At 50.8% G+C, this 16,629-nt stretch overlaps 1 protein-coding gene across 1 annotated transcript; it reads left to right on the top strand.

The window, feature by feature from the left end:
- Window positions 1-6,609: 6,609 nt before the first annotated feature.
- On the top strand, window positions 6,610-11,806 carry LOC139826910 (olfactory receptor 14A16-like). Its single transcript, XM_071803289.1, has 2 exons — window positions 6,610-7,160; window positions 11,803-11,806. Exons 1-2 carry the CDS (start codon window positions 6,610-6,612, stop codon window positions 11,804-11,806), a joined length of 555 nt encoding a protein of 184 aa, XP_071659390.1.
- The last annotated feature ends 4,823 nt before the right edge of the window (window positions 11,807-16,629 follow it).

The following is a 16,629-nucleotide window of genomic DNA, read 5'->3' as shown; positions in this document are numbered from 1 at the left end:
GTCACCCCTCAGTCTCCTCTTCTCCAAACTAAACAGCCCCAGCTCCCTCAGCCTTTCTTCATAAGGGAGATGCTCCACTCCCTTAATCATCTTTGTTGCCCTACGCTGGACCCTCTCCAGCAGTTCCCTGTCCTTCTGGAACTGAGGGGCCCAGAACTGGACACAATATTCCAGATGGGGTCTCACCAGGGCGGAGTAGAGGGGAAGAAGGACCTCTCTCGATCTACTGACCACCCCCCTTGTAATACACCCAAGGATGCCATTGGCCTTCCTGGTCACAAGGGCACAGTGCTGGCTCATGGTCATCCTGTTGTCCACCAGGACCCCCAGGTCCCTTTCCCCTACACTGCTCTCTAATAGGTCATGCCCCAATCTATACTGGAACCTGGGGTTGCTCCTGCCCAGATGCAGGACTCTACACTTTCCCTTGTTAAATTCCATCAGGTTATCCCCCGCCCAACTCTCCAGCCTGTCCAGGTCCCGCTGGATGGCAGCACAGCCTTCTGGCGTGTCAGCCACTCCTCCCAGCTTAGTGTCATCAGCAAACTTGCTGATGGTACACTCAATTCCCTCGTCTAAATCGTTAATGAATATATTGAATAATATTGGCCCCAGTACTGACCCCTGAGGCACTCCACTAGATACTGGCCTCCAACTGAACTCCGCACCATTGACCACCACTCTCTGGCTTCTCTCTTTAAGCCAGTTTGCAACCCACCTCACTACTCTATTGTCTAGACCACACCTCCTCAATTTAGCTGTGAGGATGCTGTGAGGGACTCTGGATGGGGTATCAAGCCTTATAGTAGAGCAGAGACTGGAGTTTTGAGCTCCCTTCAACTCCCTGTGTGACAGTCTGTAAATTAATTAACCCAGTGAAAAAGTTGGTTTTGATTCTCTTCACAGCCTGAAGCACCACATGGCTCAGGAGACAATCCAGGATACCCAACCAGCACTCACATGTTCAGGTGTTCCCGGGAATCTCAGCAGACACGTCACGCTGAGATCTTGGTTTAAGGAGCTGGTCAAGAGCCTCGTCTGCATTTCTGTAACGGTGGCTTTGCTGCCTGGCTGATGTGCAGACTCTGTACATGGATGCTGACACCTCTTGAACAACCTGCTCTGAAAGGATGAACAAGGTGGTGTTTTCTTTCTGAAAGGGTATTAGGACAGCAAACAAGAGGAAGTTGGGTTGTAGGAAATGAAAAAAGATACAAAGGTTGTGATCAGGGTTGTTTATGGTTACTTGTAAGGCAGTCTTGCGCCTCATGTGAATTATTTCTGTGATCAGAGGGAACCTGAGAGCTTTCTCCAAATCAGAAACATGAAGGGGAAGGAAGGAAGGAAGGAAGGAAGGAAGGAAGGAAGGAAGGAAGGAAGGAAGGAAGGAAGGAAGGAAGGAAGGAAGGAGGGAAGGAGGGAAGGAGGGAAGGAGGGAAGGAGGGAAGGAGGGAAGGAGGGAAGGAAGGAAGGAAGGAAGGAAGGAAGGAAGGAGGGAAGGAAGGAAGGAGGGAAGGAAGGAAGGAGGGAAGGAAGGAAGGAGAGAAGGAGGGAAGGAAGGAGGGAAGGAAGGAAGGAGGGAAGGAAGGAAGGAAGGAGGGAAGGAAGGAGGGAAGGAAGGAAGGAAGGAGGGAAGGAAGGAAGGAGGGAAGGAAGGAAGGAGGGAAGGAAGGAAGGAGAGAAGGAGGGAAGGAAGGAGGGAAGGAAGGAAGGAGGGAAGGAAGGAAGGAGGGAAGGAAGGAAGGAGAGAAGGAGGGAAGGAAGGAGGGAAGGAAGGAAGGAGGGAAGGAGGGAAGGAAGGAAGGAGGGAAGGAAGGAGGGAAGGAAGGAGGGAAGGAAGGAAGGAGGGAAGGAAGGAAGGAAGGAAGGAGGGAAGGAAGGAGGGAAGGAAGGAAGGAGGGAAGGAAGGAAGGAAGGAAGGAAGGAAGGAAGGAAGGAAGGAAGGAAGGAAGGAAGGAAGGAAGGAAGGAAGGAAGGAAGGAAGGAAGGAAGGAAGGAAGGAAGGAAGGAAGGAAGGAAGGAAGGAAGGAAGGAAGGAAGGAAGGAGGGAAGGAGGGAAGGAAGGAAGGAAGGAAGGAAGGAAGGAAGGAAGGAAGGAAGGAAGGAAGGAAGGAAGGAAGGACAGTGTCATTCAGTCTCTAAGGCACCTCAAGAGGTGTCTTGACCAGCCTCCTCCTAAAAGCAGGGTCAGACCAGATTAGTGAGGGGTCTATACAAACACATTGTGGTAACATTCTGATGTAGAGTGGATGGACACTGCTGGGAAACAGCTTCCAGTGCTTGACTGTCCTCAGGATTGGAAAGTTCCTCCCTTTATCTACTGTACTTCTAAGCCAAACCATCCAGATTGCCTTTTACCCATCTACTTGCACACTGACACAGACCACAATATCCTACCTTGGACACAAGCACATTGTGGGGGATGATGCTGAATGCCTTGCTGACTTCCAGGCAATAGACCGCCCCTGCTCTGCCCACATGCAAACTCTGTCCTTTCCTCACAGAAAGCAAAGAGGATGGACAGGCAGAACCTGCCCTGGGTAAACCCCATCACCTTCTCTTCCAGACATCCAGAAATGGGGTCCCAGTGGACATGTTCTGGGGCACAGCCCTTAGTTCCCCTGCTCACCCATTGGCCATTCTGAAAAGTGCACACACTGTGTGAGAGCTGCCAGTGGTCAGGGAGTCCCCCCAGTCTCCATGAGCTTTCCAAGATGGTGGAGAGTGGCCTCCCTGTGACATCGTCCTGCTGTCTCAGCTCCTGGGATGCTGCCCCTGCTGTCCCATAGACTGGAAAGGGTTGTGTTAGTTCCAGTGATCCCTGACTTGATCCCCATCCTCAGCTGATTGTTCTCCAGATTCCTGTCTCCAGTCACACAGTCCTGGGACACATGCGGGTGAAGATGGAGGACAAGAGGACACAGGGATTCTCACCTCTTTCCCTTATTAAATTCATCAATGGCCACGCAGTGTCTTTGTTTCTCCTTTAACTGTTCCTGCAGTAGTAACAGCTCATTATGGGCCCTTGAATTGCCTTAGAGGTCCAGACTGAGTTCTGATCTGGGCTGTTCTGTGCTTGGAGGCTGCTGTCCTTGCAGACCAGATGAACTCACTTCTGCCACCCTGCCTGGCAGTTCATTCCACCTGTGTCACAGCTCTGCCTGCAGCACTGACAGCTCCAGCTCCCCAGTCAGGTCCCTGGCTGAGGCCATTGCCTCACATCTGGGCTGAACCACCCCAGCTGTGGCACCAGCCCAGCTCTGACCTGCCACAAGAAACCTGGTACCAAGTGTCCAAGAGCCCATGTGTGCAAAGGCTTTGCTTCAGAGCACAGACATGACAGGGCCAAAGACTGATGAATGTCCCTTTGCACCTAAGAGTATAAAAACAGAACAAAATGCCTAAGTTCATTCAACTGAAGATATTTCTCCCCCAGTTTGCAGAAATTAGATAATTTGCTGTAGCATTCCTTGTGTCCTATGTAAGGATGGGACAAGAAAATATGATTCTTATAGTGATTTATTTTTTTAAAACTAAATATACAGTACTGGAAAGAAGTGTCTCTGAAGAGGAGAGAGAATCAACATCACTGATTACTTCAACTTTGAAGTTGTGCCCCTGGAGCCCCAGAGGCATGTGGAGGGAGCCCAGAGGGGACAGAGAAAGGGACATGAGGGGCTGCTCCTGTGCTGCTGAGCTGGGCTGGGCTCCTGGGACAGAGGGAGCTCCTGGCCAGCGGCAGCGCTGCAGAGAGACAGCTCTGCCCAGGAGCAGCTCCTCTGCACACGCAGCAGGGCTGAGGGCTCTGCCTGCAGCACTGAGGGCACAGGAGTCAGGCACAGAGAGGGGAAAGGCAATGTAGGTGGCTGCTTGCTGAGGGCTCATTGAGAGACAAATCTTCACAGTCCTTACATGGTAAGTCTCTGGCTGTAGGGCAATACTGCTGCATTTCCTGGAGAGAGACCCTAAAGATGATACATCCCACAATTTACAGGATCTGTCAGGTCTTTCTCACAGTATCTCTGCTGTAGAGAAGAACACACTCCAGAGCAGGGCTTGCCTGTGGCATCATCAATGGGAAAGGGCATCATGGCACCTTCTGCTGAGGGTGACTGCAGGGGGAGCTCCCAGGGGTGCCCAGGGCTGTCCTGCAGAGCAGGGTCCCTGCACCCCAGGGCTGTGCTGGGGCATGGACTCTGCCGCCTGCCAGGGTCAGCGCTCAGCCTGCCCGAGGAGAGACCAACAATACTGAGGGGAGAAGATGTCACATGAAGGAGCAAACGCTACAGGGCAGGAAATGTGTTTCTGCTGTGGAGAGGGTGCTGTGTGGGTCAGGGCTGCTCACAGCTCCAGATCACCCCAAGATTTTTCCAAGGGGATGCCTCAAGGACAAGATCAGTGCAAGGATTACCAGACAGAAAAGGAGCTTTCCTGAGCCTCTCTTTTCAGTTTCCTATCCCAAGGGGTGGGGGTGCAGGAAAGGATAAAGTAAAAATGAGCTCTCATGCTTAGACAGGTCACTGAGACTCCTGAACTGCAACTCTGAGTGATCAGTACATCTGCCAGAAGGCTCATAACATCCCTTCACCACCCCTCTGCCTGTGCACAGCACCTGCTTCACCTTTGCTGGACCCGTCAGCCTAGTCTGACCTGTCCTGTTTTACAACCTGCAAACAGCAAGATGCCCCCAGGCAGTGCCCTGTGAACAGGCAGGATCTGTAGGGCCAGGGGGAGGGCACAGAGGGTGGGATGGGGTCTTTGAGCACTGACAGGGAAGAGACATGGACAGGGAAACACCTCCCAGGGGGAGAATGATCAGAAATGAGAGGAAATTAGGCCTGGAATTCTATGGGAGGGAGAACAGAGAAAACTCCCTGTGATCCCCTGCAGTGCAGATCCCTCCTGTGAGCAGCCCCCTGGCCTCCTGTCCCACCCAGCAAAGCCTCTGCCCTCAGGGCTGGGCGCTCCAAGGCATGAAGCAGCTCCTGTGCAGCCAGAGCTCCAGTTCCTCTGCAGAGCACAGGGGCTGAGAGCAGCTGCCCGGCAATGTTGGTGTCTGCGAGGTGGCTGCACAGCTGGGGAAGGGTGACGCTGTCTGAGTGCCCGGCTGCCTCTGCCCTGGCCTCTCTCACACCCACCCTCACCGCATTGTCCTTCTTGCTCCCCTGCTCTGGGTCACTGCTGTTGGGATCTTGTTCTTGCTGTCAGGCTCTCTGGGGATGGCAGTTTCAGTTGCAGAGTCACAGCCTGATCTTGTGGGTCCTTTCCTGCAGGTGTGTCCATGGGAACACGTGTCCCAGCTTTGCTCTGACCTGTGGAGCTGTGGGTAATGCAGTCTGTGGGGCTGGGGAATGAAGTGAGTCTCCCTGAATCAAATGCCATCCTTAGAATTCCTGACTGTCTCGTTGAGATTTCCTGCCTGTCTCGTTGAGATTTCCTGCCTAGCTGTGAGGTTTCCTCCTAGAATGCAAACCTGTCCTACAGCATCCTTGTGTTATCTGAAAGCCCCATGTAAATGCACAGAGATGCTACAACAGCAAAAATGTTGTTGAGTTTGTGAAATGAGCCGTGTGTCCAGGGCTAAATGTGGAGTGCCGAGACCTTGGGAAAGGGTGAGCCGTGTCATGGTCTGAGTTGGCTCCCTCTGCTCTCAGCAGTGCCTGGTGGCTTTTCAGGCTAACATGGGAGTGTGATCAGGCTCCATCTCAGAAAGGTGCCAGCCCAGGGCAGCTGGAGCAAGACAGAGGGACAGAGCAGCTGCCCTCACTCTGCACTGACCCACAGGCATCCTCTGGTCTCACAGGACTCGCTCTGTTCTCGCTGAGTGCAGCAGAAATGCTGAGGGTTTCTGACACCCAACAACACTCCCCAGGGTGGGAGGGGAGAAGGAGCTGCAGAAACACCAAACCTCTCCAACTCAGTTTCTCAGGCCTGGGGGTACAGATGCTGACAGTCCCTTCTGCACCAGGAGCGGTTCCAGCTGACAAAGCTGAACCCCAGGACTGGCCCCTGCCCCACTCAATCACACAGGGTCAGGCTGACTGATCAAGAGCCCCTGGGCAGAGACCCTGCTCTTCATTGCACACTCATCAAGCACCGACGAGGGCTCCAGTCAGGACGTTCTCCTGGAAAAGAAAAGTGTCTCTATATGTGATGGGGTAGGGGGGTCTATAGGAAATGGCTTTGGTTTTTCTCAGAGAAGTCTCCTCTAACTTGTCACAGTCTTTTCCTCCTTGCACAGGTCCTCATGCCCACAGGCAGCAAATGTCCAACAGCAGCTCCATCACCCAGTTCCTCCTCCTGGCGTTCAGAGACATACGGGAGCTGCAGCTCTTGCATTTCTGGCTCTTCCTGGGCATCTACCTGGCTGCCCTCCTGGGCAACGACCTCATCATCACCACCATAACCTGTGACAAGCACCTCCACATCCCGATGTACTTCTTCCTGCTCAACCTCTCCCTCCTTGACCTGGGCTCCATCTCCACCATTGTCCCTAAATCCATGGCAAATTCCCTTTGGGACACGAGGGTTATTTCCTACAGAGGATGTGCTGCCCAACTCGTTTTGTTTTTCTTTTTCATTTCAGCAGAATTTTTTCTTCTCACCATCATGTGCTACGACCGCTACGTTGCCATCTGCAAACCCCTGCACTACGGGCCCCTCCTGGGCAGCAGAGCTTGTGTCCACATGGGAGCAGCTGCCTGGGCCACTGGGTTTCTCTATTCTCTGCTGCACACGGCCAATACATTTTCACTGCCACTGTGCAAGGGCAATGGCCTGGACCAGTTATTCTGTGAAATCCCCCACATCCTCAAGCTCTCCTGCTCACACTCTTACCTCAGAGAACTTGGGCTTCTTGTGGTCAGTGCCTGTTTAGAATTTTCATGTTTTGTTTTCATTCTTTTCTCCTATGTGCAGATCTTCATGGCCGTGCTGAGTATCCCCTCTGAGCAGGGACGGTACAAAGCCTTTTCCACGTGCCTCCCTCACCTGGCCGGGGTCTCCCTGTATGTCAGCACTGGCATATTCACCTACCTGAAGCCCCCCTCTATCTCTTCCCCATCCCTGGATCTGCTGGTGTCTGTTCTGTACTCGGTCATGCCTCCAGCCGTGAACCCCCTCATCTACAGCATGAGGAACCAGGAGATCAAGGATGCCCTGTGCAAACTGATGACTGATATTTTCCTGAAGCAAGTCTTCTCGTCAGCTTCTGCATAGCAGTTATAGAACAATTCATTGTATTACATCTTCTCTTTTTGTGTGGTTTGTTTGTTTCTTTGTTTGTGGTTTGTTTTTCTTCTTTAATTTTGCCTTTTTTTTTTTTTTTTTTTGTGATGGTGGTTTATTTTTCGTCACTAGAATATTGTCATCCCCTTTGTAATTCACTCACTTATGTGCCTTTCTGTCTGAGTGGATTTTTAAATAAAGTGTTGTTTTTATGTGTTTAACCTTAACAAAGGCCACCACAAATATTTGGGAATATTTCCTGAAATCCTTACTCCAAGGTATTTTTGGAGCTGCAGGGACAGTTTGTGTGTTTTTATGGAAGGAAATAACGTGCAGGTACAGCAGTGTCAGTGGGGAGCACTGTCTCTGGATCTTCGGGGGCTGTTTTTTTTTCACTTCCAGAGCTTGAGTGCTCTGGCAGCTTGGTCACCATCCTGCTGTGTGTGAGACCTGTAACCGCAGGCAAGGACAGGCAATGGGCACTGCTGTGACAGAGCTGGCATGCATAATGAAGGGTGATCTCCTCAGGGCAGTGCCTGTATGTTTATGTGTTTTTACAGAGTTTCTCCCAAGAACAAGCCCAAGAAAGTTGCCCATAGATGCAAACACCATTGTACAGCTGAACAGTGTGTGTGTGCAGGGCTGGCACACAGCAGTGTCCCCTCACAGCCAGGCCTCCTGCCAGAGACCTGCAGGACCAACAGAGCAGGGTACGACTGGTGCCCGTGTGCACTGGACACCCCTTTGGAAGGAGCCTCAGGTCAATCATCATGCACTGGCCCCTCAGGACTACCGTTTCTAACCCTGGCCTCCCACCTTAGCTCAGAGAGGTTGTTCTTCTTTCCATGAAGATACATTGAATGAATAGGTCTGAAGTCCATGTTGCACTGTACAGGTGAGTTGTAAACATGCACATCATGTATGTGAGGTGAGATGAACCCAAGCGAGCACAAATGCCATCAGCTGTTCCTTGGGGGTACCATGAAGGCCTGCTTCCTTGAACTGGGATCTTCTTCCTTGAACCAAGGTCCATGTGTCCATTCCTCATGATGTGGGAAATCTGAGGTGAGTACAGAGCAGGTGACACACCAAAGGGATGAGATACTTCCCATCCTTTGAGTGTCGTACCAGGAGGCCAGAGGGACACTGTGACTCCTGCCTCTGCGTGAAAAAGGGACAGACTCAGTCTCTGAACATCCCTGGGTGCATAAGGAGTCCAGGAGGGCAGCTCAGATGCGGATGCTTGATGGAACCCTGATATTTCTGTTTGTGACTCGAGGAACAAACCGCGTTGGATCAATGAGATTCATCTCAGCTGCCTTGGACAGGATCATTGCAAGTGCTCCAGTCTGCTACGTCACCCTTAGCCATGATTCCGGATTGTGCTCTCAAATGTGTCATAGAAACCAGAATGATTCTGGGGTCTTCAGAAAATACAGACCCATCTTGAAGTAGAGCAGGAATAGGAACTCGGAGAATTACAGGCTGGCCACCCTACCTCCCTCCCTGGGAAGGGGATGGGACAGGTGGTCCTGAAGCCATTTCCAGGAATGTGAAGGACAAGGAAGGGATTGCTGAACCCAAATGGACAGGGGAAAGAAAGGCATGTTGTGTACAGGGTGTTTGCAAAGCTCAGCCATGGTCTCCTTCTGGCCAGAGTGGTGCTGATGGGGCTCAAGAAGTGGATGCTGGGTGGGAAGTTGGCTGAACCATCAAGCCCAAATATCATCAGTGGTACAAAGTCCTTTGTGCAGTCAGTTACTGGTGTCATCTCTCAGTGACCAGCACTTGGACAACACTGTTGAACATCTTAATTCTCATCTTCTGTGACATAACACAGGAACACGAGAAATCACCCAGAAGGAGCAGGAGATCAGTCCATCTCCTTTTGTTTCAAGGAACAGAGCATGAGAGTGGAGACACATCAGTCAATGTATGGAAATACCAGGGTGAGAGCAAGGGGAGGAAGTGAGATGGGTGACTACAGCCTGCAGTGGGACAGTGTAGGACAACCTGTGGTGGAGATGGCAAAGGGCACTGGCAAGGCTGGATGTCACCAAGAGAACCCAAGTCTTTGTCCCCTTGGCTATGGCCATCGCCTCTGCCACCAAGGCCTGTGAGGAGACATGTTGTCCTCAGGCACTGGAGCACCTCATGGCCTCCTTGCACACCCCCAGTAGGGCTGGGAGCTGTCACACCATTGTCCTTCACTCAGCATCACACAGCCCACATCCCCCTGGCCCAGGAAGAGCCCTGAGCAATGTGTGAGGGACAGGATCTGCCTTCCCAGGGGCTGGGGGTCAGGCCTTGGCCTCTCTGCTTCACCCAACAAAACCAGGCTTTTCTCAGCACCTCAGCTGCCTGCACATTTCCCTTTGTTTATCTGTCACCATGGCCTCCAATCCTCTGCTCTAACGAGTCCCTGGGGAGGCTTTGCTGGTACTTGCCCTCAGTGGAACTCATTAATACTTCAAGGTACTTAGTACTTTTTCTTCTGGCTTTGACTTCTGGAAAGGTTTGTGCAATCTCCTCTCAGCACCTGAGTAATGTTCAAGGACTCAGCACCAAATGCTCCATGAGGCTCATTACAGAGAAGAAAGCTCTAACAAACCATGTATCTTCTTGTAATTTCCTTCCAGTCTTGTACTGTGAATTAGAAAGCTTTCTTTTTGTAATCATGGCGAAAGATTTAAAGAGCTTCTAATAAAAGATGTCTTTTTTATTGTAAAGGGTATATTTTATTACTCTTCAGTTTGCAGAAGACCTGACTGCAGCATTATCTGATGTTGATCCAGGGTCTCTCCTAAGCAGGTCTGGACTGGCTGGAGAAGCTGTCCCTTGAGCTCTCACACCGTGTGCACAACCTTGCTCCTCACCTCCCCAACCCCATCATTTCTCTCATGGCCCCCTGGGCCTTGCATCCGTTTTCCTTACACCAGACTTCTCCACTGCAGTCTGCAGGTGGATGTGCCAGCTCCTTTGCACCAGCTCCCACCTGCTCTCCTTGGAGACCTGGCTGCACACAGCAAACAGGGACTTTGCTTTACCTTTGAACGAACAAAATACAACTGATGAGATTCATGATTAACAGAAAACACACTCCTCAACTGTACACCAAGGACAAACTGCCAGCACTGACGTTCATCTTCTCCAAGGCAGAACCATGCAAGAAATGTGTTAGACAGAAAGGAAATTTAACAGTAAACACAATAACAGGGTTAGCTAAAGACAGAATTAGACAGACTACTGAAAGTCAAGGAAGCTTTTAACTCCTTGAAGCTGAAAGCAGCAACTGGATTGTGGAAAAGTGTCTCAGTGAACAAAGAGTAAGAGGAAGGGAAATAAAGAGTGCAGATCAACTGCTGGAAATGGGACTTCAGACATGGTCAGTTTAGTTAGGGCAGGAGGAAATACCTGGAGGATGAGGGAGATCAGATGCACAGATAACAGAGGGAGTGCTGAGAAGGCAAATGTAGTGGAGGATCAGAAGTTCTTCTCTTAATGCACATCCTGAAAAGTCTCAATTTGATATGATGGGAAAAGACTGTGTTTAAAGTATTCAAAACAAAGAAAGGACAATTACAACACCAACAACGTTTGATACTTAAAGTTGCAAGAAGATATTTCCTTCACTCTACATCTTTCATTTGGTCTGTTTTTCTCTCCATTGTTTTAAAATGCTCTCTAGATTTCTCTCCTACCAAAGCCTCCAGCATTAAGAATGATAATCCTTGTTTCTTGCACAGAGTCAAAGGCACTAAACAATCCACTGCCATGGACTGTCAGTGCCACTTTTTACCCTTGGCACAGAGTGAGTCATGCTGGAAACTGTTGGCCACTCTTGCCTGATGGAGGAAAGATGAATAAACAGGTTAATTGAACTGTTCTCTTTTTAGATGGTCATGTTGACAGTGATCTCAACAGATGTGTGTTATCTGTCTTTCTATGTGATCATAAGGAAAAAAATATATTTACGTGTTGGTAAATCTATAGTAAAATATATAATTGTCTCCAGTTACTCAGCAAAATACATTTCCTACCAGCACTCTCCAAGGAAGAATCTTTCTTCTGAGAAATTGCTGTCTCCCAGGCCTCTGTGGCTTGAGACAGGAATGTGGAGAACAACCAGCAGTGGATGGGGATCAAGTCAGGGTCACTGGAACTAGCACAATCCTTTCCAGTCTATGGGACAGCAGGGGCAGCATCCCAGGAGCTGAGACAGCAGGACGATGTCACAGGGAGGCCACTCTCCACCATCTTGGAAAGCTCATGAAGACTGGGGGGACTCCCTGACCACTGGCAGCTCTCACACAGTGTGTGCACTTTTCAGAATGGCCAATGGGTGAGCAGGGGAACTAAGGGGTGTGCCCCAGAACATGTCCACTGGGACCCCATTTCTGGGTGTCTGGAAGAGAAGGTGATGGGGTTTACCCAGGGCAGGTTGTGCCTGTCCATCCTCTTTGCTTTCTGTGAGGAAAGGACAGGGTTGTGGACGTGGGCAGAGCAGTGGTGGTCTGTTACCTGGAAGTCAGCAAGGCATTCAGAGTCATTCCCTGCAATATTCTTGCGTCCAAGGTAGGACATTTTGGTCTGCATCGGTGTGTAGGTAGATGGTTAAAAAGCAATCTGGATTGTTGGGCTAGAAAGGTGCTACAGAAAGGGAGAAATTTTCCAATCATAAGGACAGTCAAGCACTGGAAGCTGTTTCCCAGGAGTGGGCAACCACTCTGTCCCAGAAAGTGACCAAGATCTGTTTGGATCAAGCTCTGAGTAATCTGGTCTGACCCTGCTTTGAGCAGAAAGTTGGTCAATACACCTCCCAAGTTCCCTTTGAGCCTGAATGATGCTGTCCTTCCTTCCCCTTCATGTTCTAAAATCAGACAATTCTCTCAGGTTCTCTCTGACCACAGGAATATTTCACATGAGCTGCAGGGCTGCTTTACAAGTGGTCGCAAACAGTCCTGACCACATCTTGTGCATCCCTTTTCATTTTCCCCACCCAGGTTCTGCACTGCTGCACTATAAGGCTTGATACCCCATCCATAGGTTCAGATGAAGGGTGGTCTGGCAAACGTCACCCTTTGTGTCCCCACGTGCATGGACACTGCTCATGTGCCTCTGCAGAGAGTGGCAGAGGTTGGATCCCTTTCTCAGGAGAAACTCCTTGCTGGAAAGACACAGCTACGGGGCTGGCTCAACAAGGTTTTATTGCATTTCACTCGGCATCAGATTTGACATATTTGGTGCTTTTCTGTGATCACTTCTTCTGCACAGATGATCACAGAAGGACAACCATTTCATAAGAGTTGGTTACAAAGGCCCTGTCATGAACAAGAAATCTCACCGTGAGATCTGGAGGGAGTGAGGGAGATTATGACAAGCACCAGGAAGAGCCAAGAAGCTCAAGGCCTCTTCTGTAGAGCGCGAGGCCCTGAGCAGCAGTGACTGGCCATGTGTGGTGTGCGAGAGGGTCAGGAGATGTGGGGTAGAAAAGGGTGATGGTTGATGACTTCAGCAAATCCTTACAACCATGTCTGAGCCACAAGTGGAATGCGGCTGATATCTGGGGGTCAAAGAGGAATAGTAGAAAGATTGTTGTTGATTTTGGAAAGAAGGCAGGCTTTTTTTGACTAAGGATATATGGCAGTGCCATTTGCATGCTGTGGGCTTGGCTGTGCCTGGGAGATGGGGAATGGCTGCTGCTGGGGTGTTTGTGCTCAGTCATGGCCCATGAGCTGATCCTGCTCTGCTCCTCTCTTACACTGCCCACACTTGGATGGAACTCAGGACTCTTCCATGAACCTGGTGGATGCATGGACCTCCTGGAGTGATGGGTATGGATCCAAATAGAGGATTCAAGCAAGTTTGGGACTGGGACAGCTCAGGTGATTGGTGACCATTGCGAGGTGTATGAAAGAAGTTGAATGGGTTTGGGGGACCTCACAGGTTGCCAAGTCCTCAGAAAACCAGAGCCTTGTGGTTAAAGCAACAGCACTTGGCACCAAACCCACCCCCAAAACACAAAACACTCACAGTGACCACAGGCAGAGCCTGAGAAACCTTTGACTGAAAGGGTCTCCTTTGTCAGGTCCTGGGGTCAGGGCTTGGCCATTCTGATGATGAACAAACGTCAAGGGCTGACGTGGCACCAGAGCCACCTCCACATCGCCTTTACCACCTATGACCATTGTCTCCAGGCTTTTCCTTGAGCAGCCTCCAGGGACAGGGACTGCTTGTGTCAGCACTGGCCCTTCGTGGAGTCCCAAACACCCTCAGAAACTTGGGGTTTGTTTCTGCCCTTCAGTTCATGACAGGTTTGTTCATTCTTTCAGTACCTGCAGTTCAGGATCGTGGCAGCAGAGGGCTCAGTAACATCCAAAACGCCCTTTCAAGACAATGCTCTCTGCAGCACTTTCCTAAAGGCTTCAAGTCTGGTGTGGATGATTTCAGAGATTTCAGAATTGTAGCCAAACAGTGAGCATTTCCATAATAAAGAGTAATAAAACCAAATCTCTAATATTTCCGTCACCCTCCCAAAACCCTTATTTCCACAACAGCTGGTATCAACAATCTCCAATGAATATTGATCTAGAGAATCTCCTGAGAACGACTGAATGTGTCAGAGAAGTGGGTGCCTAAAGGATCACTTGACCGAGGAGACAGGCCAGGACACCTCAAGAGGAGTCACACTCCTCTGTACCAAGAGGTGGGTGTTCCTGGGAATCTCAGATGCCACAGCACAGTGATACTTGTGTTCAGGGAGCTGTTCAAGTGACCCATCTCCTGTTCTGTAATGGTATCTGAGTTTGCTCAGGTCAGCCCTGACTTGAGCCCCATCCACTCCTGGGTGTTCTCCAGACTCCTGTCTTCAGGAACAAAGTCCCAGGAGACCTTGGTGGTGAAGATGGAGGCAAAGAAGCCATGAAGAACCTCAGTCCTGTCTGATTCTGCCCCTATAAAGTTCAGCAGCAAGCCCATGTTCTCCCTGTCTATTCCTTTTTTTTTTTGTAAGGAAGCTGTATCAGCTCATCTTGCTGCCCTCAGCCTCCCCTTTAGGTATCAAGTCCAGGGCAACTTTGGAATCATCTCTGCATCCGTGGCCAAGGTTTCTAAATTCCTCCTTTGCAGCTTCCCCTGCTTCCACGTCCTGTGCGCTGCCTTTGTGCCCTGGAGTTCCATCAGTTCAGAGGAGCAGCCTCACAAGATAAATGCTTCTTTTTATGGGTACGTGGAGGGATCATTCTTGTGCTTGGAGCAGCCTGTCCTATAAGGCTGATCAGATTTCCTGAGCTCCTTCACCCACAATGACTTTACCACATCACCACCTCTACCTGCCATCCCCCAGTATGTCAAAGTCTTCTCCTCTGGAGCCCACCAGCCTGTGCTCTGCTGCTGGCCTTCCTCCCTCACCTCTTGTGCCTGGGACCCCACTGTGTCCTGGTCACAACAGCCAAGGTGGACACTCATGTTCACATCCCTCACCAGCTCTTCCTTCTTCGTTGGTACCAGATCCAGGTGAGCATCACCCTTGATGGCCCATCAGGCAGCTCTCTTAAGCATTTGGCCCAAGATCCTTTGGACTGTTGGTACCTGCAGCTTTGCCTGGCCAGTGACTGTCACGGCAATTACAGTGCCCCATAGGAACCTGCTCATTGACTGGAGACTTTCATGCGTTGCTGAAAGAAGATCTTTACAATTTCTTCTTCACGATCAATTATTTTGTAACATCCAACGCACTGTCACCCTGTGCTGGGTTTATGGCAAAGTCTTGGAACGGGGGGTGGGTGTGGTTGTGCTACAGTTGTCACCTCTCTGAGAAGACAACAGGAGTTTGACCAACGTCAGACAGAGCTGAATTCAGCTGCTCCAAAATGGACCCACTCCTTGCCAAATCTGAGCCACTCAGTGATGCTGGCAGCACCCCTGTGATATTGTATTTGAGAAAGGGTAAAAAATGCTGCACAACAGCAGGTGGGAGAGAGGAGGGAGGAGATGTGAGAGAAAAGCACTGCAGACACCAAGGTCATACCCATAGGACCCAAGCAGGTCCCTCAGCAGGTCAAAGCTTGCTCTCCTGAAATCCTGCTCTTTGCCTTGTTATCATCTCCCAGGAGCCTCAGCTCCACTTTCCCATCCCTGACTGTTCCATCCTGACCAACTCTTTGTGGTTTGTAAGTGTGAAGTCCCACAGGGCACCTCACCTCACTGACTCCTCAGTCCTCCGTGTCGGGAAGATGTTGTCAATGAACTCCAACCCCTCCTGGATGGTTGGTACCTTGCAGATACTGGGATGTCTAAGGTCTGTCATGAGGACAGGGCCCTGGAAACATGCGGCTTCTTTCGTTTGTTTGAAGGAGGCCTCATCTCATTCCTCTTCCTCATCAGAGATCCTCCAGCTGATGTTCAGTCACCACAACACTGCCCATGTTGTTCTGCCCTCTCATGCTGACTCCTCAACGTTCAGCTGACATTGTCTGTCCCCAGGCAGAGCTCCACGCATCTGGTATGTACCCATCAGATAACTCAATATTGAGAAGATGAAGTGACCAGTTCTGTATCAGGGTGGGACAATAACCCCATCCATCAGGACAGAGCAGGACCTGACACGCTGAGCAGTGACCCTGAGGAGAAGGGCCTGGGCACTCCAAGGTCCCCACACCAGCCCGTGGTGCACGCTCACCATGAACAAGGCAGCTGCACACGGGGCTGCATGAGGAGGAGCGTGGGGACCCAGACACCTGGAGTTCTCATCCCATTCGGTTCAGCACTGGTGTGACCCCACACACACGGGGGTGTGCCAGTGTGCGGCTTCCCAGTTTGGAGAAGCAGGGAGGAACTGGAGAGTGCAGGGCTCTGCCAAGGCAGGTTCAGCACCTTGTGCACATGGTGTGGGATGCTGAGGGACCTGGGCTGCTTTGGCCCAGCAGCGCTGGGGAGGCTGCAGCAGTGCAGGAGTAGCCTGAGAGTGCTTGAAGGGTGGTTTCAGAGATGGTGGAGGTTTCTTCATAGTGGGAAAGAGCTTGAGAAAGAAATAATGGCCCAAAGTGCAGCTGGGGAGGTCCAGGCTGGACATGAGCAGCAAGGAATGTGACTGGAAGGGCAGTGCTGTGGTGGAGCAGGTCAGCAGAGGGAGTCTGCATCAGCCCAAGGCTTTGTGCTTCAAGGAACAGCTGGGGAGGATGAAGAGATCTCAGTAAAGGAAGGAAGATGCTCAGACAAGAGCAAGGTGGGGCAGCAGGGGGGATGTCTGCAGCCTGCAGGGAAAGAGGTGCAGGGGATGCCACAGCACAGGATAGGCTGTCATGGAGATGATCAAGGGATGTAGACGCCAAAAACCCCACCAGACATGAGCTCCTTCTCCCCTTAGCGATGGTTGTTGTGTCCACCTCTGATGCCTGTGAG

Source organism: Patagioenas fasciata, unplaced genomic scaffold, assembly GCF_037038585.1.
Source record: "Patagioenas fasciata isolate bPatFas1 unplaced genomic scaffold, bPatFas1.hap1 Unplaced_85, whole genome shotgun sequence".
In the NCBI taxonomy this organism is placed as follows: Eukaryota; Metazoa; Chordata; class Aves; order Columbiformes; family Columbidae; genus Patagioenas; species Patagioenas fasciata.
This window is presented reverse-complemented; position numbering and strand designations above follow the sequence as displayed.